This window comes from Manacus candei, unplaced genomic scaffold, assembly GCF_025592945.1.
Source record: "Manacus candei isolate 608988 ecotype Guabito, Panama unplaced genomic scaffold, ASM2559294v1 h1tg000153l, whole genome shotgun sequence".
Lineage (NCBI taxonomy): Eukaryota > Metazoa > Chordata > Aves > Passeriformes > Pipridae > Manacus > Manacus candei.
In genome coordinates this window covers 3,817,736-3,844,450 of record NW_026138201.1, presented here as the reverse complement: position 1 = coordinate 3,844,450, position 26,715 = coordinate 3,817,736, and the positions used below count along the sequence as shown (strand labels likewise).

The 26,715-nt window shown below is 38.0% G+C and overlaps 1 protein-coding gene across 4 annotated transcripts; it reads right to left on the bottom strand.

Moving 5' to 3' along the window:
• Positions 1-26,715, bottom strand: BMAL2 (basic helix-loop-helix ARNT like 2). 4 transcript variants are annotated; one of them, XM_051772408.1, is made up of 18 exons: positions 20,975-21,723; positions 20,599-20,659; positions 19,084-19,231; positions 17,787-17,822; positions 16,005-16,043; positions 13,379-13,536; positions 12,153-12,232; positions 11,722-11,814; positions 10,620-10,737; positions 9,769-9,912; positions 7,935-8,175; positions 6,893-6,999; positions 6,609-6,759; positions 5,420-5,475; positions 4,642-4,750; positions 3,881-3,968; positions 2,661-2,769; positions 1-2,447 (listed from the first exon to the last, which is right to left on the bottom strand). In XM_051772408.1, exons 3-18 carry the CDS (start codon positions 19,176-19,178, stop codon positions 2,311-2,313), a joined length of 1,761 nt encoding a protein of 586 aa, XP_051628368.1. In that variant the 5' UTR covers positions 19,179-19,231; positions 20,599-20,659; positions 20,975-21,723; the 3' UTR covers positions 1-2,310. The 4 variants fall into 4 exon arrangements, with proteins under 4 accessions (XP_051628368.1, XP_051628366.1, XP_051628367.1 ...); XM_051772406.1 differs by lacking the exons at positions 20,599-20,659; positions 20,975-21,723 and adding an exon at positions 26,472-26,715; XM_051772407.1 differs by lacking the exon at positions 20,599-20,659.

The window sequence follows — 26,715 nt, the reverse complement described above, 5'->3', positions numbered from 1 at the left end:
TGCATCAAAATAACATTTATTGACCTGATTTAACCACATCCTCTGATTACCTGCACCAAAGAACACACACACTGTCCATGTCTTACCACAATTGTGTTATTATACAAACAGAAATAAGCACAAACTATCTCAGCTGTATTCAAAAATATCTATTCAGTTCACTAAAAATATTTACAAAGTGATACCTTTTCTTGTAAAGATTTCTGTAAGCCAGAAAAATTCACAAATAGTAAAGGGAGAATCTAAGAAATGAATCGAGAGCCACAATATTGATCATTGACTGCAAAAGAAAGTTACAGTTTTGTTTTTATATTTTTAGGGAAAGCCAGGAATCCCAAAAAAATGGTTTGACTAAAGACACTTATATAAATCTTGTGAAAGAACTAATATGCTTCTTCAGTAACAACAGCTGCCCCATTTTCAAACTAATCTACTTGAAAAAAAACTATTTAAAGTCTGTATAATTTTAAGTTATTTATATAGTCACTTATCTATTAACTACTGTATTTCTTGCTTTATTTAGAATTTATTTCTAGTGTAGAAAAAAGAAAATGCATTTTACAATGGCAAAACCTGTAATTCTCAAATTTCCTTTATGCAAATAGATTTCTATCAGTTCTTAGAAAGTATCTGTTTATTTTTCTCACTTTGCCCAAAATTCATTTTGTGTGAAAAACCAGAAAAGTTCATTTGAATAAAGCCAGAGAACTGATCATTTTGGCCCCAGGTCTGTGGGGGGGAAAAAAGAAAAAAAAAAAGAGGACAAAAGCAGGAATATAGACTTTAAAAAAAAAAAAGAAAGAAAAATCAACCCGACAAATCTGGACATCACTAAAAAAATTCCTTGTGTGCCAAAAAAGTCATATCTATAAGATATAAAGCTCCTCTGTCAAGCACCAGGGAACAAGTTCAAGTGGTGGTTACCAGCAGGACAAGGGGGACATCTAGTGTTTACCACATCCATGTGCTCCCACACTCTAGCCTTCCCAAAAATCCCTGGAACAGACTGCCCTGGGGTGTTAAATGCCATAGAGCTTATGGTAGTACCTGTGCTTAAATGTCTCTATTAAAAGATGCACATCTCAAATATCTCCAAATGCTTTCCTTTCATTACCTGAATTAAAACAAAAACAACTGAGAAAATGGGAAAAAACTATGCAAAAATTTGTCTAACCCAGAGATAAAAGGATCCACCTTATATATTAATGCTATACTGTTCTAATAAAAGCTATAAAGTGCTATGTTCTTGAGTCATTTGCTGTAACATTTGCAAAAGCTGCCCCCCAAAGGACCATCCTGCATAGCATTTACTTACAGACAGGGCCATATTACAGAGAGGTTTGAAAAAGTCACAGACTCAAGCAATAGAAAGTTCTCCTTATCTCCAAAAACATAGAGACTATAAAAGAGGCTTTAGAATTTAACATTTTTTCACTAACAGACAGTGCAAGTCTCACTCTGGAACCAAGACAGTCTGTTCAGACTTTTCTAGTTAGAAAATAACCTGGGAGAAGAGCAGAGTGCTTTATTACAGTTACGGCATTGTTTGTCTCAGGTTCTCTGCACTAATAATGCATTAAAAATAATACAAAATAGTAATTAAAAAGTTTGGTGTTCTTTTCTCATACCCTTGTCATGTTGGTTACTGGGAAAATGACTGTTTTTCTCAAACCATTCTCTTCTGTTTGTTCTGGGGATCCAATCCCAACCTTTGTTCCCAGATCTGTATTCTTTATTTTCACTTTTGACTGCAAAAATTGCACTGCTGAGAAGGGCAAGGAATCACGAACTGCATCATTTGAGAATCACAACACCTTCTTTTACAACTCTAGTGTGTGCAAATCATCATTTCCATGAAATTTAATAGTTACAAATATCCTCAAACCATACAAGTACAGTAGGTTCTACAGAAGGTAACATGGATAACCAATATTCTACTGCTTGAAACAAAACCAATAAATAAAAGTTTAAGTATTAAAACTAAGAAATAAGTATTCCTGTACATTGTACAGTACCTTTTGGTTAAAGCTTCTTAGTAAAAATATACTAATGTGTTCTAAGCATTCCAGTTACAGATGGTTCAATATTAAAATTTCAAGGTTTCCTCATCATGAAAAAAAAATATTGCATTTTTCCAGAGGCGCAGCAGAAGTTGTGTCTCTCTGAACAAGGTTTCAGTCTTTAGAAATATATATAGACAGTAAGTTTGAATCCAACTGAGACATTAAAAAAACTATAATACAGTACTGAGGATGTGTGGTTGTTGTGCATTACGGGTTTTACATTCCTTCTTATCCCAAAAAAGCAACACTAGAGAGCCCATTGGATGTCACTGAGGTCAGCTGGGTCCCCAAGGCCTCCATCAGCCTCCAGGTAATTCATGAGAGCTGTCATGGCAGTGTCATCATTTTCACATATTGCATCAAAGTCCAGCTGGGAATTACCACCTGGAAAAGCAATTAAAACATCAGCATAAGCAAGAAGAAGCACGATGAACTTTCAAAACGTAACTGTTTTTAAACAGCACCTAAATTGGCCCCCTTTTAGTCTAAAATCAATTAACCCTTTTCCTAATGTTGGTGGGTTTGAGTTTTTGTACAAACTTAATAAGGAGAAAGAAAAAAAACTCCCAAAGTATCCCCAAGAGAAATCAATCTTACTGAGTAGAGGCTCATTATTGGGAAATGGAATAGCACCCCGGGTTTGTTCAGAATTCTCCAGAACTTCTGTTTCTGAAGGACATAACTGGATCAACTCTTTATTTGGCACCTGAAAGAACAGAAGGAATGAAAAGGACAGAATTAAACCCTAAATTTAGTCACAATTATTACATTACAGGAACATTATAAATTGCTGTCAGATTGCGAAGAATTAAATAGAGAAAGTGAAAAACAGGCATCAACAGGCAGATCTTCTGCATTTAAAAATAATTTCCATGTCCACAATAAATTACAAATTCCCAGCGACAGGTTTGTCAACGTCAAAATGTTCCAGCTAAAAGATTAAAAAAACCCCAACTCATACCTACCATGTTCTATGTGCATTACACAATACTGATCATAGCAACAACTGAGATGAAAATCATCCTAGTCCAAACCAATCAGAAAAAAATAATATTTTTTACTTTTCTCCCATTTTTTTAATGTAACACACACATGAGATTTAGCAGAACAGTTTCTTGGATTGCCTGATTTCCACTAGGGAATTAATAAAATTGAAATGCTTTCCAAAAGTATTCTGGGAACATTGGGATACCAAAGCACAGAATAAAGAAAATCCTTCAATGAATACAGTGAAATTATCCTTATGACAAGATGCTGCATGATTTAGAGTTCAGTATATGTAAATCAACTAATATTTGGCAGAGAAATCTGTGGTAACACAGGGGAAACTGATCATAAGAAAAGGAAAGAAGCCAAAACAACCCCTAGTCCAGAGTAGTGTTGTTAGGAAATGAAAATTGCAATGGGATGATAAATTGTCTTTAAATGGAAAGAAATTTACCTTCAAAAAGTGCTGATGGAGAGGTAAATGTTTATTCACACAGTGTACATAATACAATAGAAAATATAGTTAGCTAAAAAATATGTTAATTATGCCATAGCTATGGTTAATAAGTACAATAAAGTTATTAGTGTGTGTAGCACCACAAAATTAGCAAAACAGCATGTCCTAACAATTTTTAGACTACTGGAACACCTTCAAAGTCACAATTTTAAACATTTCAAAACAGCACAGATTTTTTTAAAGGGTCTTCAAGAACATAAAGATTAAAAATACAAGTGAGAGAAAATCAGAGCTGATCTTCAGGTTGTCAGACTGAAGAGGTGACTGATATTAACCCTGTAATTTTAGATTTTTACAGCAGTTCCATACTCACATCGCTGCAGTTCACAGGTAAAGCTGGAGAAGGGGACTTTCTCAGGAGATGTGATGGACTTAACTCCCCTGATGGTGAAGAATGCAACCTAAAATTGCATATATTTAGTTGATTTACCAGGTCCCATTGATCAAACACTGAATAACAGCCCTTGTGTTGCAGAAGCCAGCAGAGCTCCCCAGTGATGAAGCTCTGGTCAGGTAAATTGAGACAGCAAGGTCTTAAATTCTAACTAACGCTCAGATAACTGATGAGATGATATTACCATCACCCTGAATTTGACCTTAACAAGAGTGGTTGGACCTTCTGATGAAGCCTTAACTCCTGGAAGAGTTGGAACTGGAAACAGGTTTACATTCCGGGACAACACAGGCTATGGAAGTGTTTCAAAGAAAGTTTTCCTACCAGAAAAACATAAACACTACTCTCAGACAACTCATTTCCCATTCCCAAGTGGTTTATCTACCCAATTCAACACTATGTGAAGCAGCTGCACCACAGTAACACTTTGGAAGTCACAGTTAAATAATCCTTTCCTCAAAGAAAATGGCATGGCCAGAACAAAACTGTTTATCCACACCAGGGATGTGTTCTGCCATTACTACATTAGATTAGAACTGGTATCTCACAATGCCACTGCTCAGTCTCAAAATATTTGATACACTTAATAAAAATGAAACCTGAGCAACCCCCACATATCATACGAAACCTCTTCCCCACCTTTGTTTAAAAGCCCAATGATGATGCTGAGCATTTATTACCTTTGCAACTCTAATATTTCATTTGCAATTTCGGTTCCTATACTTCCAGCACCAAGGACTGTTCCAGAGGACATTCCAGGTACACTTACTAAAGACTGTTTTACAGCATCTAGAGATAAAAAAAACCCCAAAGCTTTAAACCTGTAGCAGTTTAATTGCAGAGCAAGAATTCATTTTAAAGCAGTTTCTGTTCTGTATCTCTTATTTTCAGAAATTAAATTCTTGAAAACACTGATTCATGGGGGAGGGTGTTGTGAGCCTCCTTTGCAATATAAAGCCAAGTGAATAATGTATTCGTAAAAACTGTTGCTCTCCAGTCGTGAAATTAGCTTTAATTACTGCCACCTCCAGTCTCTCTCACGGACAATGCAAAGCATATGAGGGAGAAAAACCCTTTGATTTGTCACAAAAAAATATTAACTAAATGTATCTATGAGTACTGCTCTGTATTCAACAGGTAAACTCAGAGCACAACTGCATTCCTTCAGAAAAGTGGATAAAATATGAATAAATTCTGTGCCAGAAGCATAACATCCTACCAAACGAAATCCTTGCTACAATAGAGGCTGCTAGAAATCAAAAATATGCTTCTGTTTATAGTTCTGTGAATGATATGAATTAGGATGCTAGTAGCTAGAAACTGTCACCAGAATTAGCTTTCAAAAAAATTAATCCTTCCTTGCACGCAATCTACAGTAAAAAAAATTCCTGGAGGGTGTAAATCTGAAATGACTGATCAGGAAAAGCACGTCTGATAACTGTAAGAAGCAACACTTGCCTTCTGCAGGCTGGGAACTGTAGAGAACCTCTTCTTCAGCTGACTCTTTATGACCTCTGAGATTTACATACATTAAAAAAACAAACACACACACACACACAAAAACAAACCACAAAAAAATCAGCTAATTTTTCAAGGGCAAAATCCAGCATATTTACATTTGATTTCAAAAATACTTCACACAGAATAAAACCTGACATCCTCAAAGTAGTAAAAATGAGAAATTCCTTACACGTTTCAATGTTCAATCCTTTGCACTGTTTCTGGGTGAAATATTAATTCCCACTTATTCTCCAAATAAAAAAGAAAGCCAAGATGGTTGTCTGTTTTCCATGGCAAGAGAACAAGACTGTGAATTTAATTCTCTGAGGGAGAGCAGGTAACCAGGAACAAGTGCTACAAGGACAGGTCAGTGGCTGCCTCCCTTCCCTCCTCCAGACAGATTTCCAAGGGCAGGCAAAAGTGTCCTTTGGCTGTTGCCCAGCACTGATTGTCTTAACTGCTCTTCTCTGTCTTCTTGAGGAAAAAGGATGTGGGCAAAATAGGTGGGTGATGTTGACTTAAGGCATGAACCAGACACAGAACAAGGAAAAGGCCCCCTTGGCAACTTAGATTTTAATAGAATTAAAATCCTTTCTGTCCCCCGGTATCACTGGAACAATCCAAATTATTGCTCCATCGCAAGGAGAATGAAAAAGAAGAATTAAAAGTAAAAAAGAAGAATTGAACACATCTATTTACTGTCCCACAGGCTGTCAATTTGGAGAGTATCTATCAATTATTCTTCTCCACCTTCTGACACCTGGTAAGTGGAGGAGCCCTTAAAATTGGGTCAACTGACATATGAAGTCTTGTAAAGCCAAGGAGGAAAAGCAGAATTAACTCGACATGTCCATTTACTCATATCTCCTTTTCTTAAAAAGATCCTCCTCTAAGAAGAAATTCTTTCACCTCATTTTTCCCTACCAGGAAACAACACAGTTTTCAAAGTCGAATCCATGACTCAGGGCTGATAAAGGCCTGATAAAATAGCTGGTAAAGGCCAAAAAAATGTTTGTCCAGGTTACTCAGCCCCTTTTTGTACTGATATTTTCCAGCCTTGTTCTGCTTCTTAAACAGGCTGCTTTCTGCTAATGCTAATTGTAATTAAGACAAAAAAACAACATGGAGATTGATAGAAATTACTTACAATACCACAGTGTTGTTTGACACAATGTACTCCAGTTCTTTGGTCCATGGATTCATGAAACTAAACCACTGACTCTTTAAAGTAACAAAAGTCCCATCTTTTGCTCTAAATTTGTAGGAATTTGTAAAGACTTTTTCTTTATTCTGCAGCACTAGATAAGAAAGGAAAGTTATAGTCACCATATTTATACTTAGGAAGGTAAAGTTAAAAAGTAGACCACTAGGAGGGAGGCTCAGGACTTGGTGAACTTCCATAATTAGTGTTTTAATGATATTATTTTGTACCTTCTTTATGTTTTTCAGCTAGATGGTTGTGATCATCCTGGTGGCAGTACTCGTAACAAGAAGTTCCTAGAAGCTCTTGGGGCAGGTAACCTAAAATTGCTGTTGCACTGTGAGAAACAAAAACATGAACTCCGGAGGATTCAAACAATTGCAAAACTGTTATTTTCAGGATCAGGTAAAGCAGAAAATTAATATTTAAAGAAACAGTGTTTGAGAAAAGGAATAAAGCATTAGTACAGCTCTGAAAGAACAATCCACTGCAAATTATCCATTTGCAATAAATGGTAATTGAAAGACAAAAAACCCCAGTGTTTAAACAAACAAACTACATGTTCACAAAAAATACTTATGGTGATTAGGTCATAATTAGCCAGTCAGAGAACTGGTCACACAAAAGGAGTCATTAAAACGCTCAGTAATTGAATTTTGCTCTGCCACTCCAAGGAACAGGGTTACACTGACACTTTCAGATGAAAGAACAGATGAGTGAAAGCAACACAATCTCCAGTGGCAATAATGAAATTCAAAATGCAAAGTCTATACAACAAATAAAATATACTCAGTCTATACAATAAATAAAAGTCTGGTTCAGAAAGTTCAAAAAAGAGGAACTTCTTAGCTTTCATTTCTAATGAAATAATTTGGTACCTCACTCAGACATATTTGTCCCAAACAGTAGGATTTTAAGAATAACTTTTGGTTAAATGTCTACTACTTTAATCATATGCAGAGCTATGAAGCTCTAACTTGAGATTTTTCTTTATGAATAAATAAGTACATGAGTGCATTTTATAACCCATTTCTACAGAACAATACACTTCTATACACTAAGTTTTATGTTTGGGAAAAAAAAAAAACACAAGAGCCCAAGTACTCATAGATTCAGACCGAAATATTTCTTGTATACAGCAGGAAAAATTCTGAAAATTTTTCAAGAATTCTAATTAGAAATTCTGTCCTGCTCAAGAAATTACAGTTCTGACAGAAAATTTAATTAGTGGTGTCAATGGCATTTTCTCTCCACAAAGAACAAAACACTCACCGCTGATCTACATAAACAAACTTCCCATCCATGGCAAACCGTGTAACAAATTCTGTTGCTTTGACTTTTATCTCTCCACTCTTTTGGGGAACAATATAAGGGTGTAACCTCCCAATTGCAACAAGGCAGTTAAAGTTACTACTGTCCTTTTCTGCATCATTTTCCTCTTCTACTCCCACCTCATTAGGAGGCCAGTTCTTCAAGTACCCAGTACAGTGAATGGTGCAGTATTTCCTGTGATCTGATAAAAAGAAATGAATTAAGAAGCAGTTATTGTTCAAAAAGAAAACCAAACTACTTTTTTTACTCTATTGGCCATGAGACCAGCAACTACATTTTATTTTTACCTAAAAGGCTATAGATAATTTTACAGAGCAATTTTAAATTGATTTTGTACTACTTAATTTTGACTTACCTGGAGAGAGTGCTTCTAACCCTATGTAAGATTTAGGAAGATAAGTTATAGGTGTTGGCAGTTCAAACATAGCGTCACAATAAAAAAAAGCAAACCAACAGTCTGGTAACCACAGCTCACTTTGTCTTTATATGGTTTCATATGGATTATAAATTAAAATTCACTGGAAAGGCCCTCTGCGGCTTCCAAATCAATTTATTCTTTGTGAACACAATGATTTTAACATATACTTAACTGCAACTGCTAAAAGAATCAATTGTGAACAACCCAAAACAATCTAGGTTATTCTCTGTTTATCTGAGGCTTCTGAATTCCACAATTTTCTCAGAATACAAATATTTTACATGTCTTAAATTACAGCACATTTGTCACCTACATAACATGTAAGCACTCTCATATGCATCGAGGCATAGAGATGATTTTACATGTCCTACAGGAACTGTCTTCCCCCAAAAAATGCCAAAGCATTCCTGATATCTCTATGCTTTCCATAGGTTTGATTTCCTCTCAACTAGAAAAAAAACACTTATCAACTCCATAAAATGAGAAACTGAGTTATCCCACTGTGACTTTGTCCCAGTTTCCCAGGTGCCTTCCCAACAAACATTTATCCAAGTCATATTCTTATCTCACTGAGTTATTTGACACATCAAGGGATACCAAATTCTATTTTACTTACAATTACGGGCCTCTTAAATTTTACAGTTGTGTGGTGTATCTCAACAGTAAGAAGTTACTTTGAAAAAGAGAAGTTGGAGGGGTTTTTTTCAGGATCAAACAATTTCAGCACACCTTTGCAAAAATCAAGACTAAGGTATTAAACAAAAGCTGGAAATAACATTTTAAAATTGAAATTCTCACTGCAAATTTGACAAGAGTAGATTACTGTAGAGGCATACGAAAACATGAACTAAATTACAATTCTTGGAAAAATGAATGGAATTACACTGATAAAATAACTTTACAATGAAAAGGGGAAAAAAAGGAAAACTCACACACAACACAAAAAGTAAATCAGAAAAAAAAGTTGGTTTACTTGCTTTTTTTTTCCTTCAAAATAGTAGAGTTTGCAGGCCTTATTCACTCAGTTGTCTTCAAGACAAAGTTATTTAGTTTCATTCTTCTGATCTGCTCCAGTTCTTTCAAATATTTCCCTGAGACTTCTAAAATTTGACCACCATAGACCACATGCTCCTAAACAGCCACTGTAACTCCCTCCCTCCCTCTTTTCCAGGAGGGAACAGGGAGGAGAAAGGGTACAATTAGACTGGTTTTCCAATTTACACTTCTCTACAGCTACTTTGTGAGATCAGCGAGAACTACAAGGGTCACAGAAGTGGCTGGGAATTTTAACTTGGAATTTAAATATACCAAATTTCAAGACAAAAAGCCCCCCTTTGATCTACACTGGTTGAATACCTTTCTTCTTTGGGTTGGGCAAACACTCCTTCTCTTCCTTCACTGTGGTCCTACTACACTTTATCCGACAGAAGAAGGAACGGCGAGCCCCGGAATTCAGCCGAGCAGGTCCAGCTTGGAAATCTGTGTGGACTTGCAAGCCAGCTTACAAAAATTCAGTAAAGCAGTTAAAAAAGCCCAAAATCGGACAGTAACACTTCAGAAAACATGTAGCTTCTAGTATTACATTCTCCTAAATAAATCTTGGCCTTACAATGCAATAAGTCTAAGTTTAAATAATAAATAAAACACGGCTGTCCCACAGATTCCAGAATTAAAAATGAGCTACCAAACTATTTTTTAAACCCCTCCTGGCATTTTGAGTGGTATTTTAATAAATTTTCAACTTGTTTTTGGCACAAAGATGCTTGTAAAAGCCAGCTATAAAATAGCCCTGAGATGCACAGTACATAAGGCTCTCCATATTAGAAGTAACTGTAAGCAGAGGAAGGTTTGGTTACATTAGGATTGACACTTAGCATTTTCAGAGAAGACAGGGATTCTTGATATTGGAGTATTTTATCCCATCAAGTCTTTTGTATTGACAAGACCTAGCAAATACAAGAAAAAAAAGTAGTGTTCCTGGTAGGAAAAAGGTCAGACCACAGTTTGGTAAATGTTCAACAGTGCAAATCTCAGTCATTCTTATGATCTAAAATCAATTCTTTTCTGGGCTAACTTCTAACTGCAAATGCACTGAGCAGCAGATACACATTCAAATGGGTCACAAGGACACCCAGGTACATAAAAATACATTAATCTATCCTGGATAATAACTACATTTACTGACATCTCTTTAAAAATAAACTTACTTTTGCCATCCACGAGCTTCTCCCGAGGGGAGACGTCCGAGGAAGAAAGTTGTTCCTTGACTTTTGCAACATCTTTTGGATGCAAATAATCAAACAGGCTTTGTCCAATTAAACTGGCCTGTTTTAAAAACAAAACAAAACTCAGAAGAGATGAGAACCACACCAGTTTGGGCCTCCACACGTGTTACTTTATCTCAGAAAAATAAGTGTCAGTGTAGAAGTTTAAAATAAAAATGAAATCTGCTTTACGCTTGTTCCCCTAAGATGATTCATTTCACTTCAATTGAAAAGGATAGTTTTGCTTTTTTTCTTTTAAAAAAAAAAAAAAAGATAAAAATAAATGTATGGAACAGAGTCCAGATTGGTGATCCTTACATTAGTGAACAAAATCCTTCCATTTATGAAGAAAATCCTCACATTTCTGAAGAAAATGAAGGCAGCACAAATGGGTTTAAAGTTATACAAGTAGCCAGATGGCAGCACTGACTGTTTTAGCCTCTGTTTGTGAAACAGAAGTCACAGATCATGAACAAATTATCATGCCTTGATTACTTGTGGTAATTGCCCATGATGTTAAAGGTCAACTAATCAAGGGTATTTTGTATTTTTCCTATTTCCCTTATTCCACAGGCTGAGTCCCATTCAGGTTGTTCTTGTGGATAATGTGTTATGCAGTGCATCCAAACATAAAGGCATCACCAAGGAAAGCTTTAATTAACCTCCACTGCTGAACTACCAATTTTCCTTGGCCTAAAAAAAAACACCTGAAAATCACTTCACTATGTAAAAGAAAATCTCTTGCACACAGAAATTAGGACATCTTCCAATTATCCTCTCAGAGTAGCAGTTTTCTTCAGGATGAGTTGAAATCTGGGGCTGTTACTCAGGTCAGGAACACTTAGTGTACCTGCAAATATTTTATTACAGGATATTCAGCCTTATTCTGAAGAAGTTTTAAAGAAATTCCAAGAAAAGATATACCAGGTCTGGTTTAAACCAAAGAAAGCCCAAGAAATGGTATAAATAATAAAAATGTACAAGTTTTCAAATTTCTCAGAAAATGCAAGGTAAAAGCAAAGCAAGAAGGTCAACTATAACCAACCTGATCATAATTCAGTATTTTGCAAACTGATTCAGAGACAAACAGGATTTTTCCTCTGTTGCATCCAACCACAAACAGGAATCCATCTGCAGCCTGGAAATATAAAAATACTGTCTTTAAAAACATGCCATTAAAACATTACTACAAGAAAGTACACTTCTAAACCTGATTTTTAAAGTTAAATACAAGAAGGATGGAGAGGGATTATTTGCAAGGGACAGGACAAGGGGGAATGGCTTCAAACTGACAGGCAGTAGGTTTAAATTGGATATGGGGAAGAAATTCTTCCCTGTGAGGGTGGGGAGGCCCTGGAACAGGTTGCCCAGAGAAGCCCAGCTTCACTTGGGAGTCATTTACAGATCTGGGCAAAGTTTGTTACAAAATTCAAGTTAATAAGGACATCATTCAACTGAGAGTTTCCTTCCACTTACCCTCAGGATTAACTGCCTGAGTTCATCATCCTTTAAAAATGAAGGTTTATATCTGACTTCTGAATAGGAGCTGCTGGAACCTGGAAAATGGATTAATCCCAGACATAATGTCAGATGTTACATTTTAAATTTACTTTTAAAGGAGTTATACTTATTATATATTTTGTATTTTTTTCTCTGTGACCAGAACAGCTGAATAAAAAAAATAATTAAAAGTTCTAGGAATTCTAAAAATTAAAAAAAATCTCAAACGTACAAGTACGTAACCATTTTTTATTGCCAAAAATCAAAAAAACACACTATTGTAGTTAAACTGAATGTCTCACTAAATGTAGTGAGACTGACTCACTGCATGTGCTGTTCTAGTACCCATGGCAAGCATCCCAAAATAAAGAATTTTTATCCATGACAGGCATTTCTATAACTTTTTCTAGATATTTTTTGAGGTAAATAGCAGTTGAACTTTCCAGCAAATGTCATCATTTATTATAATTCCACAGAGCATCTTGTGTTTCTTAAAGCATTTGTTTTGAGGATATATATAACTGTGCTGGGTGAAGCCCAGTTTTCACATCCTATTGTTAAAACATAAATGTTTGAGCTGAAGATTTCTTGTAGATGATTGTTTAAATTGCAAGTCCCTAAAATCTTGTGTTCTGCTGACAGACTATGCAATATTCAACTTGCATTTGGATATAATTTTTTTAGGGGAGGAAAAAAAATATGAATCCCAAACCCCAGCAATAGCAAAAGGAGAGGAAAGAATATTTCCTGGGTTGATCCTGACACTAAACATTCCCTGAGATCCATGATTATTTTAACTTTGCCAGCTGACTGAGGCTACCAGGAGTTTATAACTCTTTTTCTTGGTACTCTTTAACATGTAATTTTTAAGACTTTAATGTTATCAAAGTCATCAACCATTTTGTTGATGTTTTGTCTTGCAACTTTCCTTTTGACTCCTGGACTTTTAAAAAGAATCAAGGAATGACTTGGCTGCAAGATAGAAAATATCGAATACTGAAGGGTGGCTTTTTTTCTGCTATACTAAGCAAAAAGAAGACATTAAGTTCTGAAAGATACAGATGGAGATTTAAATGAGGAACAGACCCAGAACTAAATACAGTAAGGAAATGTAAAATGAGTTATCCTTGATTTATTTGAGATCAAAGAAGATACACAGTTTAACTACTGTTAGAACAAGGATTAAGTTTCCTAAAACCCACCTTTTAAAGACTTTAAGTGCTGCACAGCCATCCTTAACACTGTGAGCTTGTCCAGCTTTCTGGCCATGGGGTTGCACTGAGGGATCATAGCAGACAATTCCTCTATCAAATTATTCATTTTATCTCTCCTTCGTTTCTCTGTTTGACTGTGAGCCTCTCTAAGAAGAAAAAATATTTTAAAAAAGAGATATAGAACATATTGATGGAGAGGCATGAACATAATGCTCACAGGCCATTATGGTCAGCAATATGTCAAATTTATTATTTAAATCAGTTAACTTTTATACAGTGTAGTTTGTTTGGGGCACATGCTTACAACAAGGTGATTGGATAGCTCAGTCTGTGCACGAGTCTCATGTCTCCAGTTCATTGGACCTGATGTTCTGTCCACGCCATCTGAAATCATCCTTGGCATAGAAACCTCTTTCTAATTAATCTGCTTTTAGGGTTTTACTAAATTTGCAGGTGTTTCATTATCTTCAGTTTCTCAAGGTTTTCTTTCTATAAACATATTATGTTCTCAAACCTTATAATTAGACACACAGCTAACAAGTATAAGCATCCCATATTTTCACACAGTCTATAAGTATAAACAATACACACTTGTCACTTCCATGGCAAGCAAGGCCTACAGAGGGCAGGAAAACTGTTCAGAGAAATCTCTCTGTTCCAGCGACAAGAACACGACTTTTTTTTCCCCATAACATTCACCAGTTCAATTTTGGCATGGAACACACCCCACAAGTGCTACTGCACTGAAACAATTTTCATACACTTGGACAACTGAATGGGATTCACTTGAATGAAAGAAATGGTCACAATAATGATGGGAAAAACTGAGGAGGAAAAACATTGTCAAGGAAGAATTTGATTATATGTGACCATGAAGACTTATAAAAGTTAAATTATTCTTGTGACCTTTGGCTTACCTGGACACCCTACTGTACAGAGGGAAACTCTGGATGTCCTTAGGAATTCCTGGGAGACATTTCTGCTTCCTGGCCTTATCTCTGTAACTGTGTAATGGGATGGGGTGTAGGATGAGGTGTTCATTCTGCTCTCTTCCTTTTCAAAACAAATGTCCCAGCACAGGCTAAAGCCTCTCTGAAATCTGTTTTATTCAACTCTCAACACCTAGAGATGAGCAGTGTCTTCCTGGTAACTCATTCCCTTAAAAACCCCTCAGATTGAAGGCAAACACAAGCATTTATTCCCAGCACAGCAACAAACAAGGGATGTAGTGGGAACTGAAAGAAAAAGCTATGCCTTGTGTCATTTACCAGAATAACTCAGAAAACTTTCCCTTTCCTGGTAAGGTGAGAAAGAACAAAGTGCAGTTTTAAAGACCTCGTTGTCTGTTATTTTTATTACTTCGCCAAAAAATAAATGTCTCCACCACACAACTGATTCTGGGTCATTCTGCCAAGAAATCAGTTTTTCTCCCTCTAAAGCCTTTTTTAAAAAAATTTAATTGTAGGAGTTATGCTCAGCTATAGAGGTTCACCTAACTTTTTCCTTATTGTAGGAACAATCAAGTACTACCTTGTGTCTCCTTGAACTGTGAACCTCAGGAAGACGGATACAGCCATTTCCCCTCTCCAAGGGTCAATAAGAAGTTATGAAAAATTAAGGTGGGTGCAGAAATTCAGGTGATGACTGGATGACTCAAAAAGCCTTCTGTTACATTCCCAGTTACAAATGGGAATGAAGAAAAGCTGCAGGAAAAAAAACACTGGAAAAACACAACTGGGAAGAAAAGCTCCAGAGAGTCTTCTATTTTTTTTCTTCCAACTAATGAACCAAAACTCAAGGAAAAAAAATGAACAATACAACACAAAAGTCATTAAATATAATCTTTTATAGCAATCTGAGATACTCTCTGAAGAAAAATGAATTTTGAAGTTAAACAAAACTGTAAATATATCTTGGAACATTTTAGTTTCATTGATTTTGTTTAGATTACAGGGACACTTCACAATTATTAGTTAGCACAGTATATAAATAATACTTCTGACAGCATGCTGAGTGGATTATGGATTTCTGGCTTGACATCTCTGCTCACATGAAAAATACAAAACACTTATTTTTAAATCAATTTTATAGAACAGCTCTAGTTTTACAAAGTGGCTTGTCTACAGTTGAAAATATCTGGCTGAATTGTGGATGCATCTTACAAGTGAATTTCAACTGATCTGAATTCAAAGTTCAGTGGCAAACCTTGAATAATTCCCTATACAAAAACTTGTTCCAGGATGAGAATTCTCTGCTGTGCTTTAGCTGAATCCATTTCTATGTGGGATAAATTTTAAATATCTGCAGGTGTGGACAAATAAAAAAAAACCAATTCTCAATTTCACCCAAATGAAGCATCAGCTCCTCCCTTTATATATGACTTGAATGTTCTGCATTTAATTTTCACCTTGAAAATTTCATTCTCCTGTTTTTGCTAAACCTTCTGAGATATTCTGCAGCAACTTTTATTAAAATTAGTAGAAAATTCCTATACAATTAGCAGGGAAAGGGAAAAGTATACTGTTAAATATTTGAGAGTTTTCACAAACTCATATTTCACTATTGTGAATCCCATTACTTACTAACAAAACATATTTCTATTGTAAATCAGTACCTGAAATCTTTCACTTTAACATGTTCTTCATCTTCACTCCTAGACAAAAATAAGATATAGTTTTACATTTCATATTTAATGCCAGGGACTTCTTTCCTCCCACAGATTTCAGAAGATCTAAAATGCTACAAATTTACTATGGTTCTGGCAAAAGCAAACCCACAAAAATTCCTAAAACCAAAACTCGTGTAGCAAGTGATGCATAACAGAAAGAGACCAAATACAACTTCCAATATTCAGAGTTGTTTGACCATATTACGGGGATATTTCATAATTATGGGGCTATTTGTAACCTGAAGAAAACAACATTATTGGAACATTCAAATAACTTCAGTCTAAGCTTGATTTTACTTTTTTTATTTAAAATTTTACAGGAGAGATCATCTATTCACATTTTGATTTCTCATATCTTATTGTCAGATGATGAAATAAGCAATCCTTGCCTAGACTGGCCCTAAATTATAGTTTAAAAAGTAAAAATTAAATGTTTTCCTATACAGCAATGACTGGAAAGTCTATGTGATAAAATTGTAAAGGACACACAGTCATAGTGTCTGTAACATAACAAATATGATAAATGCAAACACAGGAGTAGGTTGGACTTAGGTTGCAAGGCCCTGGGACTTTTCTTCATTGTAACTGTTCAGATTTACATAAGTTAGCAATAACTATTATTTTTTTCTAAAAAAACCACATCCTCGGATCATCAAACACCATAAGCAGATGGTCCAAGAGGTGATTATCCTGCTGTGCTCAGCACTGGTGTGGCTTCCCCTGGAATACTGTGTGCACTTGTGGGCCCCAAAATATAAGGAGATGTTTGGTGAAGTTGTGAAGGTCCCTGAATCCATCCAGAAGTGTGGCCAAGGACTCCTGGTTTGTCTAGTTTGGAGAAAAGGAGGCCGAGTGGTGACCTCCTTCCTGAGAAGGGGAAGTGCAGATGGAGGTGCCGAGCTCTTCTCCCTGGTATCCAGGGATAGGCATGTAGGAATGGTTCAAAGCTGTGCCAGGGGACTTTAGACTGAACATTACTGAGCTTTTTTTTCCCAAGAGAGTGGTGAAACACTGGAATGGCTTCCAGAGAGGTGGTGGATGCCTGGAGCCTGGCAGTGTTTAAGAGGAGTTTGGGCAATGCCCTTAACAACATGATTTAACCCTTGGTCAGCCCTGAAGTGCTCAGGCTGATTGCTGTAGGTGTCTTCCAACTGAAATAGTCTTATTCCATAAAAAAAAGCCACTGCATGGCTATTGTAAACAAATGTATTTTTCAAGGAAGGTATCCAGATGCAGAAAAAGAAACTGCAACAAAGTAACCATGTCATTAACCATCCCATAACACAGATACACAAAGGGTTTTACTAATGCTGCACAGCCAGTCTGAACTCTGGTTTGCCACCTCATTATTTTAACATAGTTATATTTCAAAAAGCATTTGAAAATGTTAAAACAAACATAAATGTGTACATGCACCAGCCCTGTAAGGATATGAGACCTTTCCTTCACCTCCCCAGTCTTCTTATTTAAGAGGTACTTTTCATCTGTTCCGATTCTTAACTTCCATCCTAACAAGTCTGGTGAAGTTGGAAGCAGGGAGAAATGTCTTGGAAAGAAGTACCAGGAACCCTTAACACTGGATGGACCTCCCCCTCCTGTTCATTATCTTGTGCTGTACAAAGCCCTGCCCTTGGATGAAGCATTCCTTAAGGAAACACACAGCTTATCAAGGGAAGCGTGACATGTCCATAAGCACTCAAAAGAGATGGATTCATTCATAAAAAGTACCTTTTCTGAGGATCACCATCAACTTCAGCTGTATCCCTGCAGAAACAGGATATAAAGTAAGCAAAATTTAGTTGGGAGCACAACAGGATGACTTGAGAGACCCAAGGAAGAAAAGTCACAGAACAATTTTAGTGGAAACCCCACTTGATTCCTTTCAGCAAGAACATCAGTTTTTAGGACCTAATTAGTACTTCTTATAAACCAATACTTTTTCGATTAGTTTTTCGACTTGGACCATGATTTTTTTCAATCAGAGAGATTCAAACTTCAGGGAAACTCTACTGATAAACCAACACTTTTACTGAATGGGTAAAAATCCACAAGTGCTACTGAAAAAGAATGGAGAGTTTCTGTTTTTCCCCCCAGAAACTAATTACTGCTGGAGTTTTCAGTGATCCACAAGACACATTTGAATCTCCAAGTTGAAAATTACATCAACACCCACAGTATGGGTACATTTTGTAGATCAATGGAATATACATGGAAGAAGCAGGTATTAAAGAGAATTGCTTTAATAATCACAAATACATGTAAACTTCCTACCCCCACCTTTTTTAAAGACGGGTTTTGCACACTAGTTTGGAGATATTTGTAATGCATTAAATCTAGCTTGTGCCCCTCGCTTCTACCTGATTAATACAGCTTCGAACAGATCACTTTTTTGGTGAACTGGCATCTGTTTGGTAGCTACAAACCAGGAGAAAACAAGTATGAGCCACTTAAAAAGCCTGAGCACAACTATGGGACAGTCCCCATTTTTAGGTCACAGGTCTGTCCCCACATTTAAGGCAGTGGCTGCTTTGGTCACTGAAGTAGCAGTTCCAGATCAAAGAGCTTAATTAACAATCTGGTTTCATGCTTGAAGGTAATATTCCAGATGAACTTGGGAGATTTCAAGCAATTTAATAACTTGTGTTTACCAGCACACAAAGCAGAGGGAGAAAAAGGGAGAAAAGACCATTAAAAAGGTAGGATTGAAATTGCAGCATTAAAGACATTATCCAGACACTTCAGGCCAGGATACAGCATTACAGGATACTGGTTTTAATAACTGGGGGCTGCCAAAGAATGCATCTGGAAGAAAATGTAAAAATTGAAGTTGGGACACAGAGAGACACACTTTTTTTTCCTCTCAGGTATAAACAAATCTTACACCATAAAAGTGACCTCCTAGGTTTTCATTTGCTGCTGGAACATGACTCTGGAGAGTTAAAGGAATATAGGCTAATACTCAACAGCTTGCCTGGTCTTCCACTAATCCTCTCTCTGTCAAGTCAGATGACACAAAGTTACTCACTGGTTATCGGAATCACTCCCTTTGCGCTTCCTGGGAATCTCAGGCACAGGAGCATTGAAAGGAGTGGTGGTGGCAGGCTTGGTTATGGGATTCATGAGGCTGGAGACTCCAGAGGCAACACATGGGCTCCCATCTACTGGAAAATTATCTGTGAACGGGAATAAAAGCTCAATGTTCAGGAGGAGCTGCATCAGCATGGATCCATTTGGATTCCCAGCTGGGACAAGAAGTGGTCTCTGTATGTGGCTTCCAGGTCTCTGACACAGAAAACAAAGGTTGCACTGCTCCAACCTAAGTACAGCAAAGAGGGAATTGTTTTCCCACAGTGCTGTAATGATCTCAACACCATCAACATAAAACATATATATAAAATATATATACTCCCCTCCTTAAATCCCCAGCACCTCAGACATCCTGCTGAATCACAGCTGTGGCATGAGTTCACATATCCAAACACTGCGGCTCAAACTAAAGTTAAAAAATATATAGGGAGCTATGTTTCTTAGAACAAGCTGCATAGAAAAAAAATAAATCCCAGTTTGCTACATTCCTGGTATAAAAATCCACAATTACACAGGATATTTGTCATGTAAGATGGAAGGGTCTTGAAGTAGGAACTCCTTTAGGCTTCGCATGCTCAGAACAGATGAGAGACAGAGAGAAGTCATTTAAGGAAGGGAGCATCTCCTACTTCTAGAAGGGGGCAAAAGCCAAGGTGAGTACTTTTAAAATCCAACAGGGAGAAAAAAAATGGATGTTTTCTTCCTCCTTTTTTTGGCGTCTGTGCTGTCTGTAAAAGGTAAAAATGTGCAAGAAGAATGATACAAAGCACACTTTTTTTCCTCTCAGGTGTAAACAAATCTTGCACCATAAAAATGACCTTCTAGGTTTTCATTTGCTGCTGGAATATGACTCTGGAGAGTTAAAGGAATATAGGCTAATACTCAAGCAACAGCTTGCCTGGTCTTCCACTAATCCTCTCTCTGTCAAGTCAGATGACACAAAGTCAGCCCCTGTTTTATTTTAGAAAGCTCTTTAACTCATTAAGTCACACAGGAAGTCTCAAAAAAAAGAGGTGGAAACTCAAAGAATCAAGAAATACCTGACAAATAAGTAACAGCCTTTCTGCAACAGCAAGAAAACTTAGTTACTTCAGACACACATTATATTCAATTTAAGGATGCTCAAAAGATTAAAAGAAATGTCATGATAAAAAAGATATTAAGAGAAATGACATGATAAAAAGATATTAAAAGTGACATGCTAAATACTACAAGGGCACAAATGGTAGACATTTGAAATACTTTTATGATTAATCTCCTCTTCCTAATAGTCTCTCATTTTATATTTCTGTTACTAACACAATTATAGAACAAAAATTGTTAATGATTCCAAAGGAACTGTTTACTTAAGAGGAGTAGTTTTAACTCACTGAGGTCACAGCATCCTATAATTATTACATTAAGCTCCTAAAGTATAATCCTACATGATGAATATTCATAAAAGAGTACTTACTGACTAGAGACCTACATGACTCCAAGACAGGAATGCCTCCAGCACAAGAGATCCTTTCGTCCTGGAACAAAGCAGGACAGCACAGACCCACTGACCTAAATACTGCTGTGCACACAGATGGCCAGCCTTTGTGAGCCACTTCCTTTTAAAGGAGCAAAATCCAGTACCTCTTCCACAGTTTTCCCAACTTATCCATCACACTATCAGAATTACTGTTATTCTTTATATATATATTTTAAGATTTTAAAAAAAACAAAACAAAGGAAACACTCAAAAATAAACAGTGCAAAAAAAAAAAACAAATAAAGAAATCAACTTAAAGTTTCAGAACTACCAAGCACAATAGAAAAGTGGTTCTGTGGAATTTAATACCTACCACTCACTGAGCAAGAAGTGGGTAGAAACAGCTCCTAAGGCCAGGTCAGCTCTGAGAAGTCACTAAAGGTGATTTAAAATAATCTCTGAGGGCTCTCTAATAATTATCATTACACCAGGTAATTCCAAGGTGCTCCTTCTCTCTCGCTGGAGAGGGTCAACCTCGTGGAGTGTGAGATGAAAGATTTCTTCTCCAGCTCTCTCACTTTGGGAGATGGATTATTTCCCTGTAAAATCATTTTTAACTACTAGAAACAGTTTAATTCAACCAGAGATGATGTGTTTTACCACCTCAAGGGCTATAACTTACACTAGCCTGGTTTGCAAGCCCAATAAAACTCCAGCATGGAAAAATGACACTTTTATTACTGTTCATTCCATTGTTAATGCCCCTGGCACACTGACAACTGAAATTTAATGGTAAATGAATAGTTCCTCAAAGACAAGTCCATTATGATCTATGTTTGGCTCTCGGCATTAAGCATATCTATATTAAAAGCTTATCTATATTAAAAATCAAAAATCTTTTAAAAGCATGTTGAACACATCAGGACGGATGAAAACAATACACGAAACCCCCCACTGGAATCATTCTCTCTGTGAAAAAGCAAAGACCATCCAAGAAGTACAAACACACCATGTGGAAAAAATAGCTCATTCCCAGTAAGTATATCAGAAAAAAACCCTATTATTTTAACACTAATTGTAGTATATTTTAACACTAATGTTAGTATATTTTGTAATCAGGCAAAGAAAGCATTTAAGGAATGATTATGAATATGCACAGTTCTCATCATCTCAAAATACAAGACCCCACTCTCTCGTGTTTTTCTACAAGGAAAAGAAATAATAATTCCAGTCCCCAGGGGGTTGGCAAAGAAGTGAACAACTGCAAATGAGCTGCATGGAACTGCTCTTTGGGGTGGGATATAGACACACAGAATCAACATATTCCTGTGTTCAGCAAAGCCTCTGTGTCAATCCCATGCAATGCTTTAAAGAAACAAGGCTTGGGAGACTCCACATTTTTCCAATAACATTTTCCAATCACATGCCACATTCCTGAGCTGTTTGCTCCACCAACAGTTTACAGGTTTTCAGTTCCTAAGCAAACACAACCTATTAGAAAAAGCTTGTGGTCCAACTCCACCAGCCATAAAAGGGGAGATTCATCTGAGCAAACAACTATGTCCACATCCGAAGTGGCCACTCCAACCCCTCTTGAAGGGAAGACATTTCCAGGGTGATTCATCCCTACCCAAAATAGATTCCTCCAGTTGGCTACATGGAATCCAACAGTTCTAGGGTGATTCATCTCCATCTAAAATAGATTCCTACAGTTGGTTCCATGAGATGCAGCCCAAGAGTATCCACCTTTTACACAAGAACCAAAGCAACTGGCTCAGACTTGGATAGCCACACTTGGACATCAAAAAGGAGTGAGATGAATCCTACCCAAGGTGGCTACAGAACTATCATGCAATTCTGCAGCATCTACTGGTATCACATGCAACAAAGCCCAAGACAGTCTTTCAAAATTAATGCCTTAATTAATGCACTATCACCTCATGGCCCGCTCACCTCCCTGTGCAAGATCACCTTTTCCTCTTCATAGGTTTCCTAAATTATTGCTTTAGTACCAAAACATTATTTTGACTTTTTAGAATTATCAGAAGACACATAGAAGGATACAAGCCATGTATGTATTAATAAATTGATATAAAAGCTGTCAGTCAACCCTCACTGAGCCAGTTTAAAAAACAGCATCCAAATCCAGCTATCAGGATATGGCAGCAAAGTGGGCTTGAAATAAAATGTCCATGAATAAGTACAGTTATAAAACTTATGGTGACACCCTTTACAGTCTGAGGATAAGTGAGACTTGGAGAAAAGTGGTTAATAATGTGGTAACACTGGCACAACCTTTTGAAGAATAAGGAATTTTTAATCCAGCTTTCTATTTTGAAACACTTTCTGGCAGAAGGAAAGGAGGAGAAAGAAGCTGCTTTGAATTGAATTTCTAAGATCACAGATGCCACAAACTATTAAAATGTGGATTTTCCAAAGGTATGTTCCTGGCACACACAAAAACCTTGAGCTGGAAATTTCAGCTGTGACAAGTTTAAAGAACTCAAAATTCTGTTGGAGTGGTTGTGAAGTGGCACAGGAGGGTTCTGCAGCGTAAGTAGATAAGTTATTAAAATTGAAATGTGCTCACAGGAGCTCCTGGGCTGCATCTGCAGTGGGAAATCAGTGGGGGATGTGTGGGGTGGGACTGGAGCAGCACTGACCTTGCTGCAAGAAAAGTCTAGTTTCTCCTGAAGGGAGTCCAGTTCAGTAACACCAAAACTGCCCTGCAAACCAAACCAGGGAGCAGCAATTTATTGAGTTCTGTCATAATGAACATCCTTTTTTTTTTTTTTTAAGATATAAGATGGAGGGATGGAGCAGCTCTGTTGTGAGGAAAGGCTGAGAGAGTTGGGATTGTCCAGCCTGGAGAAGAGAAGGCTTTGGGGTGACCTAATTGTGGCCTTCCAGGACCTGAAGGGAGTCCTACAGGAAAGATAGAGAGAAAGACTATTTCCAAGGCCTAGAGTGACAGGACAAGGGGGAATGGCTTCAAACTGACAGAGAGCAGGTTTAGATTGGATATTAGGGAGAAATTCTTCCCTGGGAGGGTGGGGAGGCCCTGGCACAGGTTGCCCAGAGAAGCTGTGGCTGTCCCATCCCTGGAAGTGTCCAAGGCCAGGTTGGATGGGGCTCTGAGCAACCTGGGCTAGTGGAAGGTGTCCCTGCCCATGGCAGGGGGGTTGGAACAGGATGATTTTTAAGGTCCCTTCCAACCCAAACCATTCTGTGATTCCTTGTCTCTGATGACCTGAGCAATTCCAGATATATCCATCTACACATGGAGCACACAGAGAGGACAGCTATTGAGTTAAATAACTGTGTCATGGAAATTGCCTTATTTTACCATGGAGTTATTTTTCTAAAATTATTTCAGTGAATTCTTACTGCAGATTTTTATTAGAGAGTGACAGATCTATACTTATAGCCTCCATACATACAGTGCTGCAGGAGGAAGAAAGTTGCAGATGCTGTGATGTCCCTTTACAGCTCCTGCAGATCTGAACTGCAGTAGAAAACAAAGAACCATATTTTCTAAACAGGGTTGAGAGTTGAATTAAGTATTATTTTTAATTAATTTATTCTAGACCTTTAAAATAGATCATGAAAAGCATCTTCAGACTGGTTACAGCAAGATCATTGCCCACAATATCTCTCATGGAAAGCTGGGCCAACAATTTTCACTGGAGTTCTGAAAACAGTAGAAATGTACAGTCTAAAGCAGCTTATTCTTCCCCAAATTTTGTAATGCAGGAGCAAGAGACAGAGAATTCAGAATCTTCTGAACAACACTATGGAGAGAATAAACTCTTCTACGTTAAATTAAAAAATGTTGAATTTGTTTTTAATATCAGCAAATGAAAGGAAAAGTTATAATATGCTGAATTATAGGCATTTAAATCAAACAATAACAGAGGCAACTGATTACTCTCTGCTTCTATTTTTACTTATTTTCACCACTCAGAAGAGAATCAGTCAACAGTAACAGCTGACCCATTAAATAACACATTTACTTAACAGATTTCAAACACCAAATATTTGGCCAAACCTATTAGTGTATTAAAAACTATAATAAGACAGTAACCAGCTAATGAAGGCCCTGCAAGGGTACCCTGCTTTCCCAGGCACTTTCAGGTTCACACCAGGTAAAACCCACCGAGAGAAATCAGGAGCCTCATGCATCATAGTTCATTAGTGAATAGAAAACAAACCACAAGTCCCCTCCAATCACACACTCCTAAAGGAATGGTGAGTAGTTTTGCGAGTTTTTTTCCTTGCGAGTTTTGGAATCATCTAATTGTCAAATGTCCGGTTTAAAGTTTGTTTTTCACAATGTGCAAATGTACCAACAGCAACATGTACACTCAAGTGAAAAAAAAAATCTATTAAGCAGTCAACCTTAGTGTGGACCTAATTCCACAAACAATTAAGATAAAAGTATCTTAAAAGCAAACAAACACAAAACTTTTTTCTTCAAAATCCAGTAAAAGAGCAGGTATAAACATGGGTAGCTACAGAAAGCAAGGAGGGGGGTTATTTCACAATAAAACATCGATTTCCCAAATCCATCTGTAAATGGAAACATCCATGCACTTGGGGTTTTCTTTATTTTACGTATTTCCTTTCCTTACAGCATGTGCACGACATAAACAACAAATCCTCATTTAAGCAATTCAACAGACTGCAAAAATACTACAGGAAAACACCTCACTCTGTTTTCAAACACTACATTATTTGCCACAAAATTTTACCCAAATATTTAGACAACCAAGCAGCAGAGACAGAAACTTGTCAACTTATTTGAGACAACCAGGGCCCCCATATACATTAAAACACCCATAACCCAACAGAGGTTTATGAAACACTACTACTAAGCCTAGAAGAGCTGGGCTAACTAAACAGAACTGCAGTGCTGGCTTAAGAGGGAGCGGCTCACTCCTGTTTCTCCAAACCCCGTTCGAAACACTCCTTTCTCCTCGCAGAGGGAAAGCACTGAACTCGTTTCCAGGCAGGAGGAGCAGCTGCTGGTTCTGCTTTACAACCAGCCTGGTTTTTCTAGTACCAGAAACTTATGATTAAAAACAAGGAAAGAACATCAAACCCTGGTCACACACACACACAGAGAAGCCAGAATCACTATACCTAAAATACTAAATTATGTTTACCTACCAAAAAAAAAAATCATACTAGAGTATTAGGAACGCAAGGGTAAGTGTATTACCAAAAATTATGAACTACATAGTAAGTTAAAAACAAACCAAAGAGATTTTTAGTGCACATCACGTCCGTATGATGGCAATAAACAGCACTGAGTGACCATCACACAGGCGGGTGCCAGAGGATGGTGCCAGGCTCTTTTCAGCGACAGGACGAGGAGCAATGGCCACAAACTAAAACACAAGAAGTTTCACCTCAGCATGAGGAAGAATTTCTTTACACTAAAGGTGGCAGAGCACTGGAAGAGCTGCCCAGGGAGGTCGTGGAGTCTCCCTCTCTGGAGACATTCCAAGCCCACCTGGACGCGCCCCTGTGTCACCTGCCCCAGGTGACCCTGCCCTGGTGGACTGGATGGTCTCCAGGGGTCCCTTCCAACCCTACTCCCGGGATTCCGCGGTTTCCCCGTGAGCGCCCCGGGTACATCTACCTGAGAAGGAACTTGGGCGGGAGAGCAGCGCCCGGCGAGAATTAAAACCCACCAGCGCCGGAGCGGCGCCGGGCACAGGGCGGGAACCCCACAGTGCCTCTCACCGGCCTCACAACAACACCCGCCCGCGCCACATCACCGAGGGGGACGGACAGACAGACACACCCGACACACGGCACCCACGGCCGCCACCGCCGTCCGCCCCTCAGGCGGACTCCGCTCCCACCTTCCGCCGCCCGCCGCTCCTCCTCGGCGCCTTCGGCGCTCCCCGCTCCTGCCTCGGCCATGGCGGGCGGCCCCGTGCCCCGCTCCACAGCGCCCCCGGCACCGGCGGCATGCAGGGGGGGTGAGCTGAGGTGAGCCGAGGAGGAGCCGGCGGCCCTGGGGAGGGATCAAGGGCCGCCCCGCCAGGCTCCCCCCGGCGCCGCCTCAGCGCCCCCGCCCCGACATCTTCCCCGCCCCGGCCCCGC

Bases quoted from the DNA above. Each gene is read 5' to 3' on its own strand.
- BMAL2 (XM_051772406.1), bottom strand. From the start codon at position 26,532: ATGGCCGAGGCAGGAGCGGGGAGCGCCGAAGGCGCCGAGGAGGAGCGG. The intron at 11,815-12,152 runs GTAAGTGGAAGG...TTATATTTCCAG, and splicing joins TCAGGCAGTTAATCCTGAGG to GCTGCAGATGGATTCCTGTT. The intron at 9,913-10,619 runs GTAAGTTTATTT...AATTTTTGTAAG, and splicing joins GAAGCTCGTGGATGGCAAAA to CTGGCTTGCAAGTCCACACA.